Source organism: Myiozetetes cayanensis, unplaced genomic scaffold (assembly GCF_022539395.1).
Source record: "Myiozetetes cayanensis isolate MyiCay16 unplaced genomic scaffold, myiCay2020 scf48, whole genome shotgun sequence".
Taxonomy (NCBI): domain Eukaryota; kingdom Metazoa; phylum Chordata; class Aves; order Passeriformes; family Tyrannidae; genus Myiozetetes; species Myiozetetes cayanensis.
Window position 1 is genome coordinate 295,130 of NW_026087720.1, and position 27,117 is coordinate 322,246.

Below are 27,117 nucleotides of genomic sequence, written 5' to 3' on the forward strand. Positions count from 1 at the left end.
GACTCCTGGAATCACAGAATCATGGAATGGTTTGGGTGGGAACGGGCCTGAAAGCCCACCCACTCCCATGCTGTTGTGGGCAGGGACATCTTCTAAGGTTGTTCCAAGCCCTGTGTAACCTGGCCTGGAACACTTCCAGGGATGGGGCAGCCATAGCTTCCCTTGGCACCCTGTGCCAGGGCCTCCCTACCCTCACAAGGAAGAATTCCTTTCCAATACCCCATCTATCCTACTCTCTGGCAGTGGGAAGCCATTCCCCTTGCCCTGTTCCTCCATTCCTTGTTCCCATTCCCTCTCCAGCTCTCCTGGAGCCCCTTTAGGCCCTGGTAGGGGCTCTCAGGTCTCCCTGGAGCCTTCTCTTCTCCAGGTGAACACCCCCAGCTCTCCCAGCCTGGTTCCAGAGCAGAGGGGCTCCAGCCCTTGGAGCATCTCTGTGGCCTCCTCTGGACTCTGGCAGCTCCACGTCCTTATGTTGGGGCCCCAGGGCTGGAGGGAGCTCTGCAGGTGGGGTCTCCTCTCAGTGGGGCAGAGGGGCAGAATCCTGCCCCTCTCCTGCTGCCCACACTGTGGGATCAGCCCAGAAAATGAGGGTTTTCTGGGTGCCAGTGCACATGGCTGGGGCATGTGGAGCTTCTCCTCCATCAACCCTGAGCTTGGCCAGATCCCTTGGGGTGGCACATCAGGTTCAGACGTGCTCGGCCTTTGGCTGTCACTTCCTCCTGCCTGGGGTTGTTTATGTTTCTGATTTCCCTGTATTTAACACGTAAAGCATAAAAAAGTTGATTTCTCACTGACCCTCCTCCCATTCTCCCCCCTCTCTCCAGAGTCCTGTGGAAGGCCTGCAGCGGGAGGATGGAGAGCAAGCCAGCAGTGAATGGCCACGTTGTCCCCAGCTTTCCCGGGGAAGACATGCCAGGGAAAACCCACTTGTGCCAGGACGCGATGCCGAGCAAACAGCCAAGAGCAGCTGGCAGGGACGCGGTGGGGCCGGATGCTCCCGGGAGCCCTCGGAGGCAGCTCGCAGCATTGCCGGTGTGTATGTAGAGGCTTCAAAGAAGATAATGAGCTTTTATGAGGCCACCAGAGAGCATCTCCTGAGCCTGGATCCAGCCCTCAGCCTCCTCGAGGCCCAGGCAGCCACTGGCTCCATCGCCGACCCGGTGACGCACCGGCACGTCTCGGTGGCAGAAGCCGTGCGGCTGGGGCTGGTGGGGCTGGAGCTGAAGGAGAGGCTGCTTGCAGCAGAGAGGGCTGCCACTGGCTTCCTGGACCCCTACACAGAAGAGAAGATCCCCCTGTACCAGGCAATGCAGAAGGAGCTGGTGGGAAGGGAGCAGGGCACCCGGCTGCTCCAGGCCCAGATGGCAACCGGAGGCGTCATCGACCCGGCCACCGGGGCTCGACTGCCAGTGGATGTGGCCTGTGAGAGGGGATATTTGGATGAAGAGATGAGCCAGCACCTCTCTGACCCCAGCCACGAGGACAGCAGAGGGTTCCTCGATCCCAGCACTACAGAGAAGGTCACCTATTGGGAACTTAGGAAGAGATGTGTTGTGGATCCCGCCTCAGGCTTCCTCCTCCTGCCCCTGAAAATCACATTCCCAGGGCTGGGAGGGAGGGTGAGCAGCAGGGACCTGCTGGACTCTGGTATCATCAGCCATGACGTGTTCCAAGGCCTCGAGGAGGGAAGAGTCTCTGTGCAGGAGTTGGCAGAGAACGATGTTGTCCAGCAGTTCCTGCATGGGACAAGGAGTGTGGCTGGGGTTGTCCTGCCTTCTGGGGAGCAGAGGAGCCTTTACCAGGCCCTGAGAGAGCATCTCCTCGTGCCTGGTGCTGCTCTGATGCTCCTGCAAGTCCAGGCCTCCACTGGCAGCCTGATAGACCCCCTGAAGAACAAAACTTACTCAGTGGATGAGGCTGTCAAGGTTGGTTTTATCGGCCCAGAGCTTCATGAGAAACTGTCTTCAGCTGAGAAAACCATCACTGGATACAGAGACCCCTCCACTGGGGAAATGCTCTCTCTGTTCCAAGCCATCAGGAAGGGATTTGTCCCCAGGGACCATGGCCTCTGTCTTCTGGAGGCTCAGATGGCCACGGGGGGTGTGATTGCTCCAGGCAGACACCTCCGTGTCCCCACAGAGACAGCCTACGAGTGGGGGTACCTGGATGAGGCCACCAGACAGCTCCTCTCCAGCCCTCCTGACCACATGAAAGGATTCTTTGACCCCAGCTCCAAAGAAAAGCTGAGTTATTCGGAGCTGCTCCAGCGCTGCGTCACCGATCCTGGCACGGGGCTCCTGCTGCTGCCACTTGGTGGGGACAGCAGTGAAGGATCCCAGGGAACCCACCTCTTCTTTGACCATAGGGCCCAAACAGCTCTGGAAAACACACAGGTGCCCATTTCTGTAGGGAAGTTCAAGGGCAAGTCAGTGTCTCTCTGGAAACTCCTCTTCTCTGACTACATCCAGGGCGAGCGAAGAGCTGCTCTTGCCCAGCAGTTCCTGTCAGGAACACTCTCCACGCAAGGACTGGGTGAGTCCATCAGAGCTGCTGTTGAGGAAATGGCTGCCACTGCCAACGTCACCTTTGAGGGCCTGAGGGACCAGGTGACGGCTGACCAGCTCCTGAGCTCAGAAATTATCAACAAAGACTTGTTTAAGAAACTCAAGGAAGGTGAAACGTCAGCCAAAGAAGTTGTTGGCATGGACACCGTCAGGAAGTACCTGCAGGGCACAGGAAGCATCGGGGGGCTGCTGCTCCCCGACTCCCAGGAGAAGATCAGCATCTACCAGGCAAAGCGGAAAGGTCTTCTAAGGCCAGGAACATCTCTGATCCTCCTGGAGGCACAGGCTGCCACAGGGTTTGTCATTGACCCCACTGCCAACAAAAGGTACTCTGTGGACGAGGCCTTGCGAGCGAACGTCATTGGCCCAGACGTTTACGACAAGCTGCTGGCTGCGGAGAAATCGGTCACCGGCTACAGAGATCCCTACTCAGGGAGCAAGATCTCCCTCTTCCAGGCCATGCAGAAGGAGCTGATTGTCAAGGAGCACGGCATCCGCCTGCTCGAGGCCCAGATCGCCACCGGCGGCATCATCGACCCCGTGCACAGCCACCGCATCCCCGTGGAGGTGGCCTACAAACGCGGCTACTTTGACAAGAAGATGAATTTAATCCTTTCTGACCCCAGCGATGACACCAAGGGCTTCTTCGACCCCAACACCCACGAGAACCTGACCTACCTGCAGCTGAAGGAGAAGTGCATCACCGAGCCCTCCACCGGGCTCTGCCTCCTCCCTCTGAACAGCAGGAAGCGGCAGTTCATCGACGAGGCCACCAGGCAGGTGTTCAGGAGCTCCTGGCTGCCCGTCAGGTTTGGGCGCTTACGGGGGGAGAAGGTCTCTGTGTGGGACCTGCTGAACTCTGAGTACTTCAGCGAGGGGAGGCGCCGGGAGATTTTCAACCACTTCCAGCTGAGGAAGCTCAGCCTGGAGCAAATCCGACTCATGCTGGAGGAGGAAATGAAGAAATGGGCCCCCATCAAGTTCCCAGCCATGCGAGGCAGCGTCAGTGCTTACCACCTGATGGAAACGGGCGTCATTGACAGGGCCCTGTTTGAGAAGGTGCTGGAGGGATCCGTCACGCCAGAGCAAGTCCTGCACATGGACTCTGTCAGGAAGTACCTCTATGGCTCAGGCAGCATTGGGGGGATTGTGCTCCAGCCATCAAACCAGAGGATGAGCATTTATGAGGCCATGAAGCAGAACATTGTGGTGCCAGGAGTAGCTCTGCCCCTGCTAGAGGCCCAGGCTGCCACGGGCTTCATCATCGACCCTGTGAACAATCAGAAGCTCCGTGTGGATGAGGCTGTCAGGGAGGGAGTCATCGGCCCGGACGTCCATGAGAAGCTGCAGCACGCAGAAGGGGCCGTGACAGGCTACAAAGACCCTTTCACGGGCAAGAAGATCCCCCTCTTCCAGGCAATGAAGAAGGGCCTGATCGAGGACAAACGGGCCATGCAGCTCATGGAGGTGCAGATGGCCACAGGAGGCATCATTGACCCAGCGTGTGGCCACTACATCCCCCTGGAGTCAGCCCAGCAGCGAGGGTGCCTGGATGAGGACACGAGCAAGGCCCTTTCCAAGCCCAGTGATGAGCACAGAGCCTTCTGCCTCCCGGATAGCAAAGAGTCCGTGACCTACGCTGAGCTAATCCAGCGCTGCCAGAAGGACGACGTCTCTGGCTTCCACTTGCTGCCTCTGCCTCAGACAGCTGCTCCTGCCTACACGGATGAGCAAATCCAACGGATTTTCAAGGAAACTATGGTGAAGGAAAAAGGGGTTTCCCTCTGGGAGCTCATCCACTCAGGCTATTTCACTGAGGAGCAGAGGAGTGACTTCGTGGAGAGGTTCCGCTCCGAGGAGTTGTCGCTGCAGCAGCTGGTCGCTCTTGTGCTCAGGCTTGTGGGGGACATGGAGATGAAAGCCAGGACCCAGATCTCCCTGGAGGGCCTGCGGGGCAGTGTCCCCGTGGTCTGGCTGCTGGACACTGGCATCATTTCTGAGAAGACGTTTGAGGAACTGGCTCAGGGCATAAGAACTCCTGAGGAAGTGGCTGCGATGGAGAGCGTGAAGAGGTACTTGCAGGGCACAGGCAGCATCGCCGGCGTCTTCATAGAGGCATCCAAACAGAAAATGAGCTTCTATGATGCCATGAAAAACAATCTCCTCCTCCCTGGGGCTGCTCTGAGGATGCTCGAGGCTCAGGCAGCCACAGGATACCTGACTGACCCTGCAACGAACCGGAGGCTCAGCGTGAGGGATGCTGTGAGAGCGGCTGTTGTGGGCGAAGAGCTCACCGAGAAACTCCTTCTCGCTGAGAGGGCCGTGACGGGGTACACGGATCCCTACACAGGGAGCTCCATCTCCCTGTGTCAAGCGCTGAGGAAGGAGCTGATCCCCCTGGGAGAGGCTATTCCCTTGCTAGAGGCCCAGCTGGCCACGGGAGGGGTCATTGATCCCATCCACCACCTCCACCTGCCGCTCCAGGCTGCGTGCAGGTACGGCTTCTACAACGAGGACATGAACCACACCCTGTCTCAGCTGAATGACAGCACCAAGGTCTTTTTTGATCCCAACACCAAGGAGAACGTGACCTACGAGCAGCTGAAGCAGCGGTGCATTCGCGAGCCTGAGTCAGGGCTGTGGCTCCTCCCTCTGTCAGAAAATGCCATGTTCTGTGTGGATGAACAGACCATGGAAGTGCTGAAATCTGTGACTGTTTGTGTCAACGTGGGGCGGTTCAAGGGACAGACAGTATCTGTCTGGGACCTCCTCAACTCTGAATACTTCTCAGACAGCAAGAGAAGAGAGCTGGTGCAAAAGTACAAAGATGAGAAGGCTGAAGTGCTCCAGGAAATCACAACAATTATCACCACAATCATCCAAGAGACTGAGGCACAAGGCAAGAAGTTTGCATTCCAGGGCCTGCGGAAAAGAGTATCTGCCAGTGACCTCTTCCAGTCCCAACTCATAGACAAAAAGACCCTTGATGAGCTCAACCAGGGGAAGAAAACAGTCAAAGAAGTCACTGAAATGGAGTCTGTCCGCAGGTACCTGGAGGGCAGCAATTTCATAGCAGGGGTCCTTATACAGCCAAGCAATGAGAAGATGAGCATCTACCAGGCCATGTGGAAAGGCATCCTGAGGCCAGGGACTGCCCTGGTGCTGCTGGAGGCGCAGGCAGCCACTGGGTACATCATTGACCCTGAGAAAAACCAGAAGTTTTCCGTGGAGGAAGCGCTAAAGGAAGGTCTGATCGGAGGGGAGATTTTTGAAAAGCTGCTCTGTGCAGAGAGAGCTGTGACGGGCTACACTGACCCCTACACGAAAGCCTCAATGTCCCTGTTCGAAGCCATGAAGCAGGGGCTGATTGTGAAGAGCCATGGCATCCGCCTGCTTGAGGCCCAGATCGCCACCGGCGGCATCATCGACCCCGTGCACAGCCACCGCCTGCCCGTGGAGGTGGCCTACAAACGCGGCTACTTCGACCAGGAGATGAACCAGATCCTGTCCGACCCCAGCGACGACACCAAGGGCTTCTTCGACCCCAACACCCACGAGAACCTGACCTACATGCAGCTACTGGAGAGATGTGTCCAGGATCCTGAGACTGGGCTGTATATGCTGCAGGTTGTAAAGGAAGGAGGGAAGTACTTCTACATCGATGAGTCCACAAAACAGGCTTTGCGCTCAAAGCCCCTCCAAGTGAAAGTCGGCAAGTTTAAGGACCAAACAGTTTCTGTCTGGGAAGTGCTCTGCTCTCACTACATCTCAGAGCAGAAAAGGAAAGAGCTGGTGATGCAGTACAAAAACAAAACCCTGACACTGGAAGATCTGATATCCCTCATCTTAAAAATCATCGAGGACACAGAGCAAAGAGCAGAAGCCCTCAAGGTCAAAGGACTGCGGGGGGAGGTGTCAGTGTCAGAACTGTTCAACTCTGAGATAATTGACAAGAAAACCCTGGATCAGCTGCATGATGGGAGTCTAACACTCGCCACCCTCACAAAGAGGGACACCATCCAAAGGTACCTGGATGGCACTGGGAGCATCGCTGGGGTTCTTCTCCCATCGAGGAAGGAGAAGATGAGCATCTACCAGGCACTGAAGAAGGGCCTTCTCACAGAGCAGTGTGCGCTGGGGCTGCTGGAGGCGCAGGCGGCCACCGGCTTCCTCATCGACCCCCTGAACAACCAGAAGCTGTCAGTGGATGAGGCTGTGTCATCTGGGCTGGTGGGCAGTGAACTGCGTGAGCAACTGCTGCTGGCAGAGAAAGCAGTGACGGGATACACAGATCAAACGGGAGCTAAAATATCCCTCTTCCAGGCTGTAAGGCAGAAGAGAACAGCCAGGGACCACGGCATCCGCCTGCTCGAGGCCCAGCTCGCCACCGGCGGCATCATCGACCCTGTGCACGGCCACCGCCTGCCCCTGGACGTGGCCTATCGGCGTGGGCACCTGGATGAGGACATGTTCCTCCTGCTCTCGGATCCAGATCATGGCAGCAAAGGCTTCATAGACCCAAACACTCGTGAGAAGATCAGCTACAGTCAGCTCCTGCAGAGATGTGCCAAGGACAGGGAGAGCGGCTTGTACCTGCTGCAGGTCCTGGAAAAGCAGGATGACTATTTCTACGTTGATGAGCAAACAAAGAACACCCTGCTGTGTACAATGGTCCAAGTGCCTGTGGGGAAATACAAGGGACAAGTGTTATCTCTGTGGGAACTTCTCTGCTCCGAGTACATCACGGAGGAGAAAAGAAAAGAACTGCTGAAGAAATACAAAGCAGAATCTCAACATATATTGCAAGGAATCATTGAGATAATACTAAAGATCATTAGAGAAAAAGAGGAAGACAGAAGTGATGTCTGGTTCCAGGGAATACGACAACAAATAACAGCATCAGAACTGCTCAGTGCACACATAATTACAGAAGAAACCATGGAAAAACTCCACAAAGGAAAAGAGACGGCACAGGAGATAGCACAAATGGACAGTGTAAGGAGATACCTTGAGGGAACTGGAAGCATCGCCGGTGTTCTGGTGCCTTCCAAGGCTGATCCCACCAAGATGGAGAAGATGAGCATCTACCAGGCCATGTGGAAGGGCATCCTGAGGCAGGGCACGGCCCTGGTGCTGCTGGAAGCGCAGGCCGCCACAGGATTCATCATTGACCCAGTCAACAACCAGAAGCTGTCAGTGGATGAGGCCGTGTCATCTGGGCTGGTGGGCAGCGAACTACAAAAGAAACTTCTCAGTGCAGAGAGAGCCGTGACAGGATACACCCACCCCTACACAGGTCAAAAGATGTCACTCTTCCAGGCCATGCAGAAGGAACTGATTGTGAGGGACCACGGCATCCGCCTGCTCGAGGCCCAGATCGCCACCGGCGGCATCATCGACCCTGTGCACAGCCACCGCCTGCCCGTGGAGGTGGCCTACAAACGTGGCTACTTCGACCAGGAGATGAACCAGATCCTGTCCGACCCTAGCGATGACACCAAGGGCTTCTTCGACCCCAACACCCACGAGAACCTGACCTACGTGCAGCTGCTGCGCCGCTGCGTCCCCGACCCCGACACGGGGCTGCTCATGCTGCAGCTGATGGACAAGGGCTCCGTGCTCTACCAGCTGACCGAGGACGCCCGCAAAGCCCTGCAGGCCGCCCGCACCACCCTCAGCGTGGGGCTCTTCCAGGGCCAGAGCGTCACCGTCTGGGAGCTCCTCTTCTCCCGCTACGTCCCCGACCACCGGCGCCAGGAGCTCCTGCGCAGGTACAAGGCGGGCACGGTCACCCTGGCGGAGATGATCGACATCCTCACCTCCATCGTCACCAGGGCCGAGGCCCAGGGCCCCGGTGATGACCTGGCCCCTAAGACCATCCATGAGGACACCCCACCAAAGTCAGGCCAGAATGGTGAGGCCACAGGATCCCGGCAGGACCAGGAACAGGAGCAGAAGAAGGAGAAGGAGAAGGAGAAGGAGCTGGAGCTGGAGCGCTCCCTCAAGTCCCACACTGTGGAGGTCTCAGCAGGAGACTTCCAGGGCAGGAAGGTGTCCCTGTGGGAGCTCCTCTTCTCCCAGTACGTGGCCGAGTCCAAGCGGCAGGAGCTGCTGGGGCAGGTACGGGCCGGGACTCTGGCGCTGGCCAAGCTGGCCACGCTCCTCAGCCGGCTGGTGGAGGAGGCGGCGCAGCGCAGCAGCAGCGTCAAATTCACGGGCCTGCGGAGGCAGGTGACGGCCTCGGACCTGCTGGACTCGGGCATCATTGACAGGGACACGCTGGACGAGCTGGTGCAGGGCTCAAGGACGGTGCAGGAGGTGACAGAAATGGCCTCCGTCAAGCGCTACCTGGACGGCACGGGCGTCATCGCCGGCGTGCTGGTGCCCTCCAAGGCCGACCCCACCAAGATGGAGAAGATGAGCATCTACCAGGCCATGTGGAAGGGCATCCTGAGGCAGGGCACGGCCCTGGTGCTGCTGGAAGCGCAGGCCGCCACAGGATTCATGGTCGATCCCGTCAACAACCAGAAGCTGTCAGTGGATGAGGCCGTGTCGTCCGGGCTGGTGGGCAGCGAACTGCAGGAGAAACTGCTGTCGGCCGAGAGGGCCGTGACGGGCTACTCCGACCCCTACACGGGCGACAAGATCTCCCTCTTCCAGGCCATGAAGAAGGAGCTGATTGTGAGGGACCATGGCATCCGCCTGCTCGAGGCCCAGATCGCCACCGGCGGCATCATCGACCCCGTGCACAGCCACCGCCTGCCCGTGGAGGTGGCCTACAAACGTGGCTACTTCGACCAGGAGATGAACCAGATCCTGTCCGACCCCAGCGATGACACCAAGGGCTTCTTCGACCCCAACACCCACGAGAACCTGACCTACGTGCAGCTGCTGCGCCGCTGCGTCCCCGACCCCGACACGGGGCTGCTCATGCTGCAGCTGATGGACAAGAGCTCCGTGCTCTACCAGCTGACCGAGGACGCCCGCAAAGCCCTGCAGGCCGCCCGCACCACCCTCAGCGTGGGGCTCTTCCAGGATCAGAGCGTCACCGTCTGGGAGCTCCTCTTCTCCCGCTACGTCCCCGACCACCGGCGCCAGGAGCTCCTGCGCAGGTACAAGGCGGGCACGGTCACCCTGGCGGAGATGATCGACATCCTCACCTCCATCGTCACCAGGGCCGAGGCCCAGGGCCTTGGTGATGACCTGGCCCCTAAGACCATCCATCAGGACGCCCCACCAAAGTCAGGCCAGAATGGTGAGGCCACAGGATCCCGGCAGGACCAGGAACGGGAGCAGGAGAAGGAGAAGGAGCTGGAGCTGGAGCGCTCCCTCAAGTCCCACACTGTGGAGGTCTCAGCAGGAGACTTCCAGGGCAGGAAGGTGTCCCTGTGGGAGCTCCTCTTCTCCCAGTACGTGGCCGAGGCCAAGCAGCAGGAGCTGCTGGGGCAGGTGCGGGCTGGGACTCTGGCGCTGGCCAAGCTGGCCACGCTCCTCAGCCGGCTGGTGGAGGAGGCGGCACAGCGCAGCAGCAGTGTCAAATTCACGGGCCTGCGGAGGCAGGTGACGGCCTCGGACCTGCTGGACTCGGGCATCATTGACAGGGACACGCTGGACGAGCTGGTGCAGGGCTCAAGGACGGTGCAGGAGGTGACAGAAATGGCCTCCGTCAAGCGCTACCTGGACGGCACGGGCGTCATCGCCGGCGTGCTGGTGCCCTCCAAGGCCGACCCCACCAAGATGGAGAAGATGAGCATCTACCAGGCCATGTGGAAGGGCATCCTGAGGCAGGGCACGGCCCTGGTGCTGCTGGAAGCGCAGGCCGCCACAGGATTCATGGTCGATCCCGTCAACAACCAGAAGCTGTCAGTGGATGAGGCCGTGTCGTCCGGGCTGGTGGGCAGCGAACTGCAGGAGAAGCTGCTGTCGGCCGAGAGGGCCGTGACGGGCTACTCCGACCCGTACACGGGCGAAAAGATCTCCCTCTTCCAGGCCATGCAGAAGGAGCTGATTGTGAGGGACCACGGCATCCGCCTGCTCGAGGCCCAGATCGCCACCGGCGGCATCATCGACCCCGTGCACAGCCACCGCCTGCCCGTGGAGGTGGCCTACAAACGCGGCTACTTCGACCAGGAGATGAACCAGATCCTGTCCGACCCCAGCGATGACACCAAGGGCTTCTTCGACCCCAACACCCACGAGAACCTGACCTACGTGCAGCTGCTGCGCCGCTGCGTCCCTGACCCCGACACGGGGCTTTATTTCCTTAAAATTCTTAGATAATACTTGTAAAACCTTTTGATGTTTTTTTTGTTATTGCCTTAGGGAAGAATGTTGCTATTGTGAATAATTCTTCTGCTGCCTGTGTTTGTCTTTCTTTTTTTAAATATTTTTTTTTTTAATTTCTGAGCCCACAGAGGGAATTTCCTCTGTGATCTCTTTGCTTTCCTACCTCCACCCACCTCAGGTGCAGCTTTAAAGTGCCTCCCCTGAGCAGTGTTGAGGCCGTGCTTTGAGCTTTGTCTGGGGTCATCTTTCAGGAACAGAGGAACCAGCATGGGTTATCTCAGGTTACTGTGGTGAAATATGTCATTCTCCTTTTCATCACCCAGGTTTAAGTGCAGGTCCTTGTTCCGTGTGGGTGTTACTGAGACAGGTATTTTTATCCACCTTCTCTTCTGTTTTCCTGCACATGGTGAATATTTTTCCCAGCAGCTTTTCAGGGCAGTATTCAAGTTGCAGGATTTCAAGCCTGAGTTTTGCATGGAGAGCAGATTTCCATGTGGGCAGGATCTCAGGCTGGCATTGTCACCAGCGTGGGACACAGCATCTGTGTTTGGTCTCCTTCCCTCAGCCTCTCCAGCTTTTCTGGGGGTGTCTGGAGTACAAATACGCTCAGCCCAGAGGGCTTTGCTCCCTTACTTTGCTTTCCTTCCCTCCGTGGGGATGGATCCATACAGGAGCTGAGATCCTGGAATCTACCTGGACGTGCCATAGTTTTAGTCTGTCCATCCACAGCACAGCCTCCATCCCCCCTCCTTCCCATTTCCCTCCTGTGTCCTGAGCTGGCTCAGCCCACGTGCCACCCTCCAGGAGAGGAGCAGCCCTAGAACCACTCTGCTGCAGAGTTCAGGGATGAATAGTTCTACTGCTGTTTAATAGAGGGAAACTTGACCTCCTTAAATGCTGCCTGGGGCTGTTTGCCTTAATTAACCCGGTAATGTCCTGGAAAATGGAGTTTTGGCCCAGCTTGTGCAGCCGATACCTGGGAATAAGCGCAGGGGAGCTTTGGGACTCCTGATCTTAAACCTGCTGTGGAGCCTGGAAAATTTACATGGGGTCAAAAACAACGGGACAAATGAACGGGAGAGAAGTCACAGAAACATGGAATGGTTTGAGTGGGAAGGGACCTGAAAGCCCGCCCAGTCCCAACACCCCTGCCAGGGACACCTTCCACGAGACCAGGTTGCTCCAAGCCAGGCGTGCCATGGGCTGGCACGCCCTCAGGATGAGGCCTCCGGAGATCAAAGCCCCAGCCCCAGCCGGGCGTGCCAGCTCCTGCTGCCTCCCGGAGCCTCCAGCGCCTGCGGACCTTGTCCTGTGTGCCACGCTGCTTCCCGCCCTGCCTCCCTGCCCACCTTCCTTCCTGCTCACAGAACCTACAGCCATGGAATGCTCGGGGTTGGAAAAGCCCCACTGAGTCCAACTGCTCCCCCAGCGCTGCCAAAAGGCCACTACTGGCAATGTCCCCAAGTGCCACCACGTCCTCAGGGTTTTTAAATCCCCCCCCCCCCCAAGAATGGGGGCTCCACCCCTGCCCTGGGGGCAGCTGTGCCCAGGGAAGCCCTGGGTGCCTTTTGGTGGGGAATGGGATCAGGTCTTGCTGTGCACAGCAAATCCCGTATCCCAGAGCACCTCCTGGATTCCTGGATACTGGGAAGAAATTCCTCCCTGTGAGGGTGGGCAGGCCCTGGCACAGGTTGCCCAGAGAAGCTGTGGCTGCCCCTGAATCCCTGGAAGTGTCCAAGGCCAGGCTGGACGGGGCTTGGAGTAATCTGGTCTGGTGGAAGGGGTGGGACTGGGTGATCTTTAAATCCCTTCCCACTCAAACCACCCTGTGATTCCATGACCCCCGAGCTCCTGGCAGAGGCACATCTCCCTTTGCTCTGTGCATAGCCCCCTGGGCACATTTTGGGAGCGCTTGACTGAGCAGAGCAGCCACATTTAGGGGGTCATTTATCAAGGGATGATCTCTGGGGCAGGACTCCCCCCGTCTGCCCTCAGCAGGACACTCTGCCAGCGCCCACCATCCATCCCCTGTGTCCGAGGGGTTGGTGGGGACAGATGGCACAATTAGAGCTCAGTCCATACCTGTGCCCTGTCCTGATGTGCCCTCAGGGGGCAACAGGACTGTGCCTGGGGAGGACCTGGACCAGATCTTGAGCAGGATCCTTCTCCCTCTGTGACCTGAAGCTGCCAGGAAGCCAAATAAGAAACAAATTCCCTTGTGCAGGAAGCAGCTGCAGCCGTGCTTCACCCCTGGCACCACCCCAATGCCCCTGCCACCATTCCAGTGCCCCTGACACCTTCCCAGCACCTTTGGCACCTCCCCACCACACCTGGCATCACCCCAGCATGCCAAGCTTATCTCCCTCCTGGTCCCTGCCACTGGCCAGGTGCCTTCAAGCACCAGGAAAAGCCTGGCGATCCCTGTTTCCCAGGAACTACACATCAGGGCAGAGGATGCTCGAGAGTCCCTTTCCCACAGAGATCCGAGTTGTGCAATCCTGTCTCTCCCAGCTGGAATAAGGAGTGTTTTTATCTCCTATGTGCCCATGGCCGCAGGTCTGTGCCAGTCCCCTGAGCACGGGGCTGGGCTGGTTCCTTGGGGCCTTCCCAAGGGAACATTTTTGTTGTTCTTTTCCTCCAGAAGTACCTGCACTGGGAGTGTGGCCGGGCAGGATTGGGTGGAGTGGGTGTGGCAGTGACACCTGCCGTCCAGGTGACCTTCCCTCGGGTCCAAGACTGCCTGGGTGATGTTCCCCCTCGGATCCAACTCCGCTGGCTCAGTTCTGCAGACCCCACGTCAGCTCCACACCTGCCCAGGGCACCCACACAGTGCAGGGGAGCTCCACACCTTCCTGGAGCTCCCACACAGGTGGCTCTGTGCCACGGGACACCTCTGGCACCGGGAATGCTGGTGCACGAGCTCCACACCGTGGGTTGTGTCGGGCACCGGGTGCTGCTGGATTTGTGGTGTCCCCTGCGTGACACACAACACTCTGCTCAGACAAACTGGTCCAGCCCTGTGCCTTCTGATCCCCTGAGTCTGATGCCTTAATCCAGCTGTTCTCTGCCCAGACAAGGGGAAAGGCCAGGCAGATCCTGCCGAGGGGTGGATGGTTTCTATCAGCCAATTCCCTCTGGCAGGCCCCAACAGTGTCATGGCATTAAAGGAGCCAGAAACCATCCAAGACCCCCAAAGCACCCCAGACTCATTTCTGAGGCTTCCACCAGAGGAAAGCACGTGATCCACAGTGTTACATCAGACAGCAAAAATCCCCCCAAGGGGAGGTACCTGGACACCCTCACTTAAACCTGAATGTGTATTAACCCACTAAACTCCCGTTTCAGGGGACCCCACTCCCAACAGATCAACACCATGACCATCATTCCCACCATGGAAATTGCAGCAATCAAGTCTCATTGCTGGATCTGTGGGTGGTAAAATCTTCCTTCTCCACTATCTACCCTTGTCCTTTCTGTCTCTTTCTTTCTTTTCCTTTTATATTTTCTTTAGAGGCATATTTATATTTTTATATATTTACAGTTTTACAGATAATAACCAAAACGTCCACATCCCCCTTTCCACTGCAATTAAATTGCTTTAAAATAAACCTGCTCATGTATACACGGTGTCGTTTCACACTGACCCACCCCAAGGGATACACTGATAAAAACTTCACCCCTCCTCTGTCAGAGGTGGGTGGTATCCCCCTGCCATGTGCTGCCCCTGTGTGGATGTTCCTGGGGGTGTCCGAGCACGGGGGTTGCTGTCACCACATCAGATGTGGGCTGTTCCCTGCTTCGTGTGCCTCCCTTCCTCAGCAATCCGTGCTCAGCACCACAGTCCAGGGGCTCAGGGACGGACACTCCCAGGACCAGCTGGAGGGGAGCCAGGAGCTGTGTCAGCACCTGAGCTCTAGCACAGGAGGTTTCCCAAATCAATCACTGAAGGAAAACACTCCCCGAACACCCCAGTGCTGAAACATCCTTGGGAAAGGCATCTCCCGGCTCTCTGATGTGGTTCCTGGCTCCCTCAGCCGAGGACTCCCACACCTTCCGGCAGGGCTGCAGATGCCCAAGCCCAGGTGTCTCCATGGATTCCTGGGAAGCTGCAGGAGCTGCTGGTGGGTCAGGGAGTGCAGGGGCATCCCGTGGGTCCGGAGCCTCGCTCTGTGCCGGTGGAACTGCCACCAGGGGCAGCTGCAGAGGTGGAGGCAGCACACACGTGAGTCGGGGGCTCCCCCCCAGATCTGAACTCCCCTGCTGTTTCTTCTCAGCCTGAAAAACATCGGCCCTTTAACACCCAACCACTTAAAGGCCACGCAGCAGGTGGGTGGCAGCCCCAGCAATCCAGTGCCACAGAATCACGGAATCACAAAATTGTTTGAGTTGGAAAAGTCCCCTGAGGCCCCTGAGTCCAACTGTTCTCTCAGCACTGCCAAGATCACCACTGACAATGTTTTCAAGTGCCACATTCATAGGGCTGTTAAATCCCCCCAGGGATGGGGACTCCACCTCTGCCCTGGGTAGCTGTGCCAGGGCTGGACAACCTTTTCCAGGAAGGGATTTTCTCAATATCCAACCTGACCCTTCCCTGACACAATTTCAGACCGTTTCCTCTCATCCTGTCAGTTGTTTCCTGGGAGCAGAGCCCGACCCACATCTGGCTCCCCCCTCCTGTCAGGGAGCTGTAGAGAGCAAGAAGGTCCCTGTTGATGAGACACAAACATGACAGTGTCCCCTCCCTTCCTTCTTTGAATGCAGAGAGTGTGAAATGTGGAGTTGCTGTGTTTGAAAACCCAGTCAGGAGCTGCTGCCCCAGTCACAATCCTGTGACTGTGCTCAGGGTGTGGGAGGCCCAGCACCAGCTCAGGTGGCACATCTGATGCCTTCCAGAGGGAGAAGGTAGAATGGGCAAACCCCTGGTCATTGCTCAGCAGGGACAGCACATCCCATCCCACAGGTCCTTTACCAGTGCACTTTAAGCCCACAGCGTCTGCAGCACTGTGGGGATCCGTGTTGTCCACCCACCCACAGATCTGGAGCGGCTTGGCTGGGGCCACCTGCATGGTCTTCTCTCCAGGATATCTCCAGGACACAGTGAAGACTGGGAACAGCCTGAGGAACACCTTCCCCAAGGGATGGACAGCTGCCAGTTCCTCCTGATGCTGCTTTGTCTCCAGAAGTGCAGGATTAATCCCTGAGTTCTTGTCGAGAAGAGCCCGGTTGGTTCTCCACTGAGGAGGGGACCATGTGGGAGGGGCACGAGGGGCGCTTCCCCACGATCCAGCTCCGTTTAAGGCACCTGGTGCCTGTCAGGGAGATGGGGCTGCCCCAAGCCCGGCACGAGCAGCAGGAGGTGACGCTCGGGCTGATTCACTGCAGCTGATGTTTGTGGGCAGCCCAGGGACAGCAGGTCCGTGTGGCCGGCGGCGTCGTGGACGCATCCCACGTGTGCAAGTGGTCACAGAGTCACGCTCCGGGCTCCAGAGAGCGTCCCGGTGAGCTCTCCACGGCCGTAACGGGACCGGGGCTCCGGCGCCGCGGGAGGTGTCCGGCGTGGGGAGATAAACCACAGCCTGTGTGTCAGATGCAAAGTCACCTCCGGGGGGAGCCGCTAACTCCCGGCGTCTAAACGAGCTGTGCCAGCTCCGGGAAGCTCTCTGGTGTCTCTGGCACAGCTCGGAGGAGGGCCCTGTGTGGCCCTGGCCGTGTCCGAGGAGTGGGGAGGGGACGGATGTGGAGCGACTCGCTGCTGCTCTGCTCACCGGGCCGGGACTGTGAGGGGGCTCTGGGCTGATGGGGGCAGAGCTGGGCGACGGGAGAGGTGTGTCCCTCCTGCCCGGAAAGGCCGGGTGAGCCCTTCACCCCTGCACTTACTCCTGCCGAGGTTGCAGCCCAGGAGGAAGAATTGCTGCAGCCCAGCTGGAACGGCTGAACCTACGGGAAATCACGGAATCATCACAGAATCATGGAATAGTTTGGGTTGAAGGGACCCTAAAGCCCATTCGGTCCTACCCCCTGTCATGGGCAAGGACAGCTTCCACTATCCCAGGTTGCTCCAAGCCCCATCCAACCTGGCCTTGGACACTTCCAGGGATGGGGCAGCCACAGCTTCTCTGGGCAACCTGTGCCAGAGTCTTACCCCCTGACAGGGAAGGATTTCTCCCCAGTATCCCATCTAAATCGCTCCTTTTTCAGCTTAAAAACAGCCCCCTTGTCCTGTCACTCTGCCCATGACAAGAGAAATGTGATTGGCAAGTGCAGCGTGAGACAGGCTGAGAACAGATGCCAGGCAGGGCAGAGCTTCAGAGGAGGGAGCAAAGACACCAGGACCAGGTCCTGTGTCCACATCCCGAGGGCAGGGGACCTCCTGCCCAGGTGTGTTCCCTGGAGCCAACCCCCCGCGGTGAGTCAGAGGGAAAAGCTCTCCGTGTGCTGATCAGCCAGTCTGGTGAGCGCCCACGCCGGCAGGAATGTGCTCCTGAAGCAGCACAGGACACCCGGGAAGGCAGGGCTGGGGCAGGGAGCCCCTCCTGCACACAGGGACACGAGTCACGCACACCCACGCAGGGCACAGTCACACACCCCACGCCTGGCACACACACTGTCACATGTGTCAGGGCTCACACAGAGTCACACGGGGGCCCACGCAGTTACACACACACACACAGGGTCACATGGGGGCCCACCCAGTCACACACACACAGCGTCACACCAGAGCCACACACCAAGGCACGGACACACGTGCAGGTTGATGGGAGCACATACACCACCGCAAATGTCCCCCTGCACACACACGGCCAACACCTGCCCCTTGCTGTGGGCCCAGGCATGGCCAGACATGGCCACAGTGAGGGAAAGGCTCGGTTTCTGTCCTGGTTGGGGCACAGGGACAGTGGCAGGGGGGTGGCTGCAGCTCCCCAACTGGCCAAGGGAGTCAGATGGGGCAAAGGTAGACCTGACAAGCCCAGATCCGACAAGCCCAGGTCCGTGGAGACCTCTGTGACAGCCAGGACACAGGGCTATCCATGGGCAGTTGTACTGTCAGAAGAAGGTGATGGCAGAGTCCAGAAGCCTCCCAGTGAGATGTGTCCCATGCCTCGCACCAGGGCTGCTCCCTGTGCCCCAGCCCTGCCACCCCACTGGGGGTCCATGCTCAGAGGTCCAGGTGTATATTCCAGGTGTGATCTCGTGTGTCAGCACAGGGCAGGGCCTCCTCGCCATCCCCAGGGGCGGGGAAGGGAAGGATTTAAATTGGGCACTTGCCTCGGCTGCTCATCCTGGCTGGGAGGCGGCAGGAAGAGGAGGAGGAGGAAGATCAGAGCTGACAGGGATCCACCGCACTGGAGACGTGTCCAGCAGGTAGGACAGAGCCCACCTGGGGGTCATCAGGGCTGCCACAGCCCTGGTCCTGTAGGGCACCCTCCATGCATCTGCCAGGGACCTGCAAGGGAGGTGGGGACCTCACTTCTATCCCGTACCCCAACGTGGGGAGCTGAGACCCCTGGGATTGGTGAGCAGGGGTCTCCAGGCAGGACTCAGGGCTTTTCTGGGAGGGGACAAAGTGACCAAGTGGCACCAGGGCTGGCTGGAGCTGCTGCTCCGTGTGACAAACTTTGTGTCCCTGATGCCTCAGCTGAACTGGGATGAGGGAGGGAACAGCCAGAGCTGCGGGACCTGCCTGAGCCCACAGGCACCGGCTGGGGCACTGGGACTGAGCTGGGAGCTGGCACAGGAGGCTGTGGCTGGCACAGTGGGGCTCACTGGAATCCCTGGGCTGGAGGCTGTGGCTGGCACAGTGGGCTGAACTGGGAGCTGGCACAGGAGGCTGTGGCTGGCACAGTGGGCTGAACTGGGAGCTGGCACAGGAGGCTGTGGCTGGCACAGTAGGGCTGAACTGGAAGCTGGCACAGGAGGCTGTGGCTGGCACAGTGGGGCTGAGCTGGGAGCTGGCACAGGAGGCTGCAGAAGGCACAGTAGGATTTGGTGAAATCCCAAAGCTGGAGACTGTGGATGGGGAGATGGGGCTTGGACGGGAGCCCAGTGAGGAGTTCTGTGAGCAAGCACCGGGCTGGGGGGACGGGTGTGATGTCCCTCCCCAGGGGATAGGCAGGGCTGGAGACCCCTGTGCTGTCAGGCCACCCCCGCTCTCTCCCGCTGCAAAACCGCTTCCACTGGGGCGTCTTGGGCCGGGCTGCTGTGACAGCTTGAAGGACCAGCCAGCCCCTGCCCCGGGAGCTGCGTGTGCAGCCCAGCCCCTGCATCAGGAGGCTGATTAGAGACCAGCTAATGACAGGCTGCAGTTGGGAAACGACTTTGCAGTGCAGGGTGTTCACACGACATCCGTGTCCTACAAAGGTGTCACCGGCTCCAGGGTGTGACACAGCGTTGTCCAGCACCCAGTGCCACCCCAGCAGGCGACACAACCAGCCTGTCACCTCCTGGCTGCATCCTCAGAGTCAGGCAGGGAGGGAGAGAAGCTGCTGTCAGGGGCTGGAGGCACAAGGCAGACCAGCTGTGGGTGGTAGAAGAGCCTGCAGCCACAGGCGGGGTCCCCAAAGAGCGGGGGCTGGGCTGGAGCTGCCGGGATAAACCTCTCCCCCATCTGCCCCAGCATCAATCCGATATTTAAATGGATCAAAAGCAATGACTCAGAGACTTTCCGACCAGTTGGGAAAACAGTCGGAGACTTAAGCCTTGACCCTGATAGTGAGTGAAACGTGTCATTACTGTCAGTCAGGGCAGTTTACGGGACATGGGTGTTCCCAAAGAAATGCTTTGGGTTTCGGTTCTGCCGTTTTTACAAGGCTGTGGCCTCATCACTGCACGGTGTTAGGGAGGGAGGCTGAAAGTTTGTTTACAGGGCTTCCTGAGGGGACCAGGTGAGAGCACGTGAGACATCCCATGAGTGGGTGGCATCCCTGCCCGTGGCACAGGGCGGAACAAGACGAGTTTTAAGGTCCCTTCCCACCCAAGCCATGCTGGGATTCCACGGTGATTCTGTGTTTACCAGACAGATTTAAACGTGCCCAGCTCATGGAGCCACAGACAGGACCAGCCCCCCGGTGGCAGCAGAGCCCTGTTTTGCAGGACACGAAGGTGGCAGGACGGGGTCTGAGGGTTTTGCCGACCCAGTGGCCTTAGAACAAGCAGTGACCCAGGGAACCCAGAGACCCACCTCGAGCACAGCCAGAGGGAAGGTCTCTGCTGGCTTGGACCTGCTGCTGCACCTCGATCTGAGCAGCCACTCGTCCATCCCTAAGACTGTTCCCATGTCCTGTGTCGTGCCAGGCTGGTGGGGGATCACACAACCAGGAAGATCTCAGTGGACAGCCATGTGCTGGGCTGTGCCTGTCACCCTGCCTGGTGCCAGCTGTGTCCCACCACTGTCACAACCAGCCCGGGACCAGCACCAGGCCAGCCAGGGCGGAAAATGACTGGCAGCACAAACCAGCACCTCTCTGAGGCTGGTGGCATCACGTCAGGAAAACATGACTGTCTCTTGGCATGACCTGAGCTTGTGAAGTGACCAACAGCAAAATCTGCTGGGGAGGGAGCAGGGAGGGGAAGGAAGGAGGGGAGCAGGGAGGGAGCAGGGAGATAAACAGGGAGGGAGCAGGGAGCTGAGCAGTATTCCTGCCTCGTGCTGGCACTCAGTGGCATCAGCCCAAAAGCAAGTGATGGTTGTGTCATCCAAGAAGAGAAGAGGAAGGTGGTTGAGGCCACAGGTTTGAGTCAGTGTCAGGCTCCGGGAGAGCGGGTGGGCCCTGGAGTGAGGCCAAGGCATCCACACTGCTGAGAAGATTCTTCTCTGTGTGATATATGTCTGTCCCCAACCTGTGACATGCCCTTGGAGTGCTTGGTCTGCACCCTGCGATTGCTCTGAGGGAGCAGCTCAGCAGCAAAGCCCCAGATCCCACTCCCTGCTTCTCCCTGGGCTCCTGTGACCCCCTCCAGGCAGAGGCTCTATCCACACCCACCGGGAAAACCGCAGAGAGCGCTGGGTCTGAGCACAGGGTCTGTTTGTTTGTCTCTCCTCAGACACACACGGTGCCCCGCGGGAGCAGGACTGTTCCCCAGAGACGATGCACAGGATGAGTGGACGCCCTGGGAACAAGTCGAGCAACACGGGGAGGAACCTGATTGCGGATGAACACAAAGAGATGGGCGGGGGTGGGAACAACTTCATCGCGGGAGTCTTCATCCAGGCCAAGAACAAGAAGCTGAGCATCTACGATGCCATGATGAGGGGGCTCCTGACCCCGGGCACGGCGCTGGTGCTACTGGAGGCACAGGCTGCCTCGGGGCTCCTCACGGACCCCGTGAGGAACGAGCGGCTCTCGGTGAAAGCAGCGCTGGCGTCGGGGCTCATCGGCCGGGACTTCTACGAGAAGCTACTGTCGGCAGAGGGAGCCGTGACAGGGTACACGGAGCCCTACACGGGAAATAGGATCTCGCTGTTCCAGGCCATGCAGCAGGAGTTCATCGTCCGGGAACACGCCATCCGCCTGCTCGAGGCGCAGATCGCCACCGGCGGCATCATCGACCCCGTGCACGGCCACCGCGTCCCCGTGGACGTGGCCTGTGAGCGTGGCTACTTCGACCAGGAGATGAGACAGCTCCTCTGCAACCCCGAGAACCAAACAAGGAGCTGCTTCGACCCCAACACCCACGAGAACCTGACCTACGTGCAGCTGCTGCGCCGCTGCGTCCCCGACCCCGACACGGGGCTGCTCATGCTGCAGCTGATGGACAAGGGCTCCGTGCTCTACCAGCTGACCGAGGACGCCCGCAAAGCCCTGCAGGCCGCCCGCACCACCCTCAGCGTGGGGCTCTTCCAGGGCCAGAGCGTCACTGTCTGGGAGCTCCTCTTCTCCCGCTACGTCCCTGAGCTCCAGAGAGAGGAGCTGCTGAGGAAATACAAGGCAGGGACAGTGAGCATCCCACAGATGACGACCATCCTCACCACCACCATCACCGGGGCAGAAGTGGGAAACGGGGGTTGAGCTTGTCCACAGCCAAACCCAGCAATGAGGTGAAGGCAGCACCCCCAGCTCAGGACGTGCAATCCCAGGAGCAACAGCTGAGAAAGTCCTTGAAGTCCGCAACTGTCCATGTCACTGCTGGGGAGTTCCGGGGCCAAAACGTTTCCTTGCTGGACCTGCTCTTTTCCAAATATGTCCCTCAGGAGAAGCGGCAGGAGCTGCTGGAGCTGTACAGGGCAGGGATCCTGAGCACGGAGCAGGTGGCCACGGTGGTCACCACCATTGTGAACAGAGCAGAAGCCGCCAACGCTGCACTCGTGGCAAACGCCAGAAATCCACACAGGGCAGTGGCGAGGGCAGGGGACAATGGAGATCATTGTTCAGCACAAGACACACACCTGGATGATGTCTTGAAGTCCACCACCATCGCTGTGCCAGCTGGGAAGCTACAGGGGAGGCAGGTCTCCCTGTGGGACCTGCTCTTCTCCGACTACATCCCTGAGGAGAAGAGGCAGGAGCTCCTGGAGCTGTACCATGAAAGGTTATTAACTCTGGAGCAGATGACAGCTCATTGTCACCACCCTCATTAAGAAAAGAGAATCTACAGGCAGGAAATTCCAAATTAAAGTCAAGGGTTCTGATAAGGACACTGTGACAGTGGCAGGACAGGAGGGTGACAAGCCTCCCAAAGAAGAATCGTGGGAAACAACTTTGAAAAACACAGTGGTCGAGGTGGAGGTCGGGGAGTTTCGGGGCCACAAGGTCTCAGTGTGGGACCTGCTCCACTCCCAGTATATCCCTGAGGAGAACAGGAGGGAGCTCCTGGAGCTGTACGAGGCAGGGGAGTTGACCCTGGAGCAGGTGAAGACGGTTGTCACCACCATCGTGACCAAGGCAGCGGCAGCGAGGGCAGAGCAAACGTCACCCGTGGGTGGTCCTGAGGCAGAGCCCACAGGCACAGAGGCTGAACCCACGGGCACAGAGGCTGAGCCCACCTTCCTGCATGGGGACATGACCTGGGAAGAGACCCTGAAGGCCACCAGAGTGGAGGGGTCAGTGGGTGAGTTCCAGGGCAGGCAGGTCTCGCTGTGGGACCTGCTCTTCTCCGACTACATCCCCGAGGGGCAGAAGCAGGAGCTCTTGGAGCTGTACCATGAGGGGACACTCACCATCCAGGAGCTGCTCAGCACCACCAGCAGCCTCGTGACCGACAGCCAGGAGAGGCACCTCGCGGCCCTTCTCCCCCAGACCGTGGACCTGCTGCGCTCCGAGGGCTCCTACATCACGTTTGGCCCGTGCCAGGAGCGGAGGGTGTCGGTGTGGGAGCTGCTCTCCTCCAAGCAAGTCTCCGAGTACAAGCGCGAGGCCCACCTCGACACGTACGGCACGGGGGGGCTGACGGTGAACAAGATCACCATCACCACCACCGTCATCACGGGCCCCCAGCGCCAGAAGAGCCACCAGCGGCACCACTGACACCCACCCCCGGCACAGGAGGGGGCTCAGCCCCCCTGGGCGCCTGTGGGACTTTGCTCTCCATGTCCCTCTGTGTGTCACTCCTGTGACAAAGCCATGTGTGGGGCGGGGTGGGCGCCCGGTTAAACTCCTGCTGTCTCAACCACCCCTGTGCTGAGATTTCTTTTGCCCAGCAGGGCTCTCCTGGAGGGGTTCTGGGGGTCCAGGAGCCCTGTGGCTGTGCTGTGCACACACAGGCAGTGACCAAGGACAGGGAGATGCAGGGCCAGCATCCAATTCGGGTGGGCTGGAGAGTGCCCGAGTGGGAACACACATAGGGGGTGTGAGCAGCACAGCCTCAGCTCCAGGAGAGCCACAGAGGGACAGACACACTCTGGTCAGGCCCCAGAAGAGGTGCAGAGGGACAGACACGCTCTGGTCAGACCCCAGGAGAGGTGCAGAGGGACAGACACACTCTGGTCAGGACAGACCTTGTCCCTACTTGGGACAGCTGGAACCCTGGCCCTGCTGCACAGTGGGGACAGCACGGCCTGTGAGATGCTGAGCCCTGAGCTGTCCCTTGGCTCTGCTGCACGATGGGGTCACGGGGCTCTCTGGGCTGCTGGATCTTGTGGCACACGAGTACTGGGAGACAGGGGCTCTGGTGCCAGGGCTGTGACACCTGTGACACTCAGAGGCCACCAGGGGCACTCACAGGAGTGGTGGTGCCTCAATGGGACGCAAGGACACTTCTCAGAGGGCACGGGGGGCTGCTCCCATGCGCACCAGGGAACCCCAAATCCCCGTGCCCATGAAGGCCACTGCACGTCACGGGGGAGGAGCACCCGTGGGAGCACCCCCACCCTGCTCAGTGCAGGGGGTGCCCTGGACTCCCCCCACAGGACCATGGGTAGAGCTGTGCACGCCTGTGCTGTGCACGTGTGTGCTGCAGAGCCGTGTTCCGTGGCCACACACATGTGCCACACGTGCACCCCAGAGCTGCACACACATGTGCCCCACATCGTGTGCACTGAGTCCCCAGAGCCACGTGCCACGGCCACACACACACGTGTGCACAGTGCCAGGAGGGGACTGGCTGTGCTGAGCCCTGAGGAGCCCTGGGGTGCTGGGAGGGATGGGGGGACACAGGGCACAGCCTGTAGGGGGGGTGGTGTTCCTGTTACAGGGCTCTGTGTGTGTGTGTGTGTTACTGTGTGTCTGTGTCTGATTGTCCCACCTCATTGTCCCACCTCATTGTCCCCTCTCATCCCATCCCATTGTCCCATCCTAATTGCCTCATCCCATCCTATCCCATTGTCCTATATCCATTGTCCCACCTTGTGAGGACTCAGAGAAGCACGGAAATGATGAGGCAGGGAAGGACAGGGAGGATGAGGGGACTTCCCAGGTGGAGAGGTGCCCCGGGTGGATGGCTCAGCACCCAGGAGTGTGGATATGTGCTCTGTGTCTTTTCCAGCCCTGGGATTGTGGGTCATTGCCAATCCAGCACGAGGCCAGTTGAGGTGGCAGGAAGGAAGGAAGGAATTCTGCACAATCCAGGTGGCTGAGCCGAGGAACTGCCTGCTGCAGGATGTCCTGGGAGCTAAAGGTTCCTGTGGGCTCACAAAGCATTTGGAGCAAGCCACGGAGCAAAACCCACCGCTGAACACCAGGAGAGAGGGTTGTTTCAGTAGCTCCCAGAGACACCAACCCCTGGTTCCGTGGGGACCCACTGGAGCAGGGTTGCCCTGCCCGTCCCTCATCCTCACCCTGTGTCCCACACACCCGGTGCCACGGGTGGGACAGATCGTGATGCTGCAGCCCCCCCGTGTCCCTGCTCCCGGCAGGGACTGGGCACCACCCCTGCCCCTGGCACTGGGACACTCCGAGGGGTTGGGTGGTGTCGGACGGTGGGAAGGAGCACCAGCAGCCGGGGTGGGGAGGGGTCTGCGGGGACTCGGTGCCAGCTCCAACCTGCCCGAGGAGCTGGAAAGGCTCCAGATGGCTCCCGGGGACTCGGATTGCAATCCCACAGGAAGTGCCGAATTTCCAAAAAAGCAGCTGAAAGCAAACAGGACGTTGTGCGAGGCGAGCGCCGCATATATTTGCATAGTGAAGAGCTGGTTGCATAACAGAACAGTCTGAACGGCCTCCGAACGCTCTCCGGGGGCAGGAGGGGAACGGCAGGGGCAGCCCCCCGGCCCCATCCCTGCGGGAATGTCGCTCCACGGCGGATGTGCCGGGTAACTCCTCAGCTTTGTGGGAGAAGAGGGGCGTGAGAGCAAAAGCCCCAGGATGGGACCTGACCTGCTGGAAAAGGAGCAGGAAACCTGTAAATTCCTTGCTGTGCCCACGGACTGTGTGTGGAGGAGCAGGTGCAGTGCCCACAGCAGTTTTCCCTGCTGAGTGATCGCAGAATCATGGAACTGTGGAATGGTTTGGGTGGGAAGGGATCTTACAGACGTCCAATTCCACCCCCTGCCAGGGGTAGGGACACCTTCCACTAGCCCAGGTTGCTCCAAGCCCCGTCCAACCTGGCCTTGGACATTTCCAGAGATGGGGCAGCCACAGCTTCTCTGGGCAACCTGTGCCAGGAACTCACCAGCCTCACAGGGAGGAATTTCTTCCCAATATCTCATCTAAATCCCTCTTCTTTCAGCCTAACGCTGTTCCCTCTTGTCCTATCACTGCATGGCCCTGTGAAATGTCCCTCTCCAGGGACCACAGATCCCCTCAACAGTGCCCTTGAACAGGGAACGTGGTGCCAACCAGGCCCATCACCCCATTGAAGCCCCCCAGCCCAGTTAGGCACAGCCAGGGGGGCGGGCAGGGCACTGCTGTGCCATCGTGTGGGATCCCTGCAGCAGCACTTTTCCAGGAATCCTTTGAGGGGACGGGTAGGGTCTGCTCCGGGTGTTGTTCCCTCCACCTCCTCCGGCAGCCACAAACATCCTCGGAGTGCTCAGCCCCATTTCCTCAGGAGCAACCCCCCGATCAGCCGGAGCAGACCTGCTCCTGGCTCCCTGTGCGTCCCTGATAAGGCTGCCCTGGGCAATCTTATCTCCCGGCACATCTGTCCTGCAGAGCTGCTCCGGCTCTGCAGTTCCCTCCGCATTCCCTCAGCTGCCTCCCTGCTCCTTTTCCACAGCGAATCCATAGTTTTTGGCACGGCTTGTGCCCGGGCTGACACAGCCCAACCCCTGGCGCCGTCTGCTCCTCTGGACACACCTCCTGGGGAGCTGGGAACACACCGTGGCCGCGTTACCAGGGAGCCCACGTCCCTCCTGAGGCTGCTGAACTCACCCAGGCCTTTTCCTCTTTAATCACTTCCAAACTGGGGCCGAATTCACGGCACGACTGTTTGTTCAGTGACTCCGGGGCATGACTGTGCATTCGGGCCCCTTCCTGATGGTCCCATGACTGTTCCTTCAGCTTCAATGTCACCTGTTCCAGCCCTCTGCTCTACCCCAGCTCTGCTCACTCACCTCACCCGGTATTTATTGACAGAACCGCTGATAAAAATATTGGATTAATTTGGCTCTGAGAGCCTGTATTCCCACTTACAGCTCCCCTTCCAGCACGCTCCAGTCTCCGAGGGGCAGACAGGGCACAGGGGTGTCTCTGTCACCAAGGCTGCCACAAGGCACAGAAGTTCCCTCTTTGGCTTTGCTGTGATCTGCTGGTGTGTGTGAATTGTCCTGGTTTGCCCAAACAGGACAAAGAGGGGGCTCAGCAATGGAACCCCAGGGTGCCCCAACCCCAGAGCTGACCCCCTGACAGCAGCCTCAGCTCCATCTGTCCCGTTTCTCCTCATGGAAGGTGTTCCC

General features: G+C 59.0%; 1 protein-coding gene across 1 annotated transcript; it reads left to right on the forward strand.

The window, feature by feature from the left end:
* Positions 1-794: 794 nt before the first annotated feature.
* EPPK1 (epiplakin 1) lies at positions 795-21,889 on the forward strand (the record flags this gene model as incomplete). Its single annotated transcript, XM_050331080.1, has 2 exons — positions 795-10,766; positions 21,530-21,889. Coding segments are annotated over 2 exons (10,299 nt in total), but the record flags the coding sequence as incomplete, so codon positions are not given.
* Between the last annotated feature and the right edge of the window lie 5,228 nt (positions 21,890-27,117).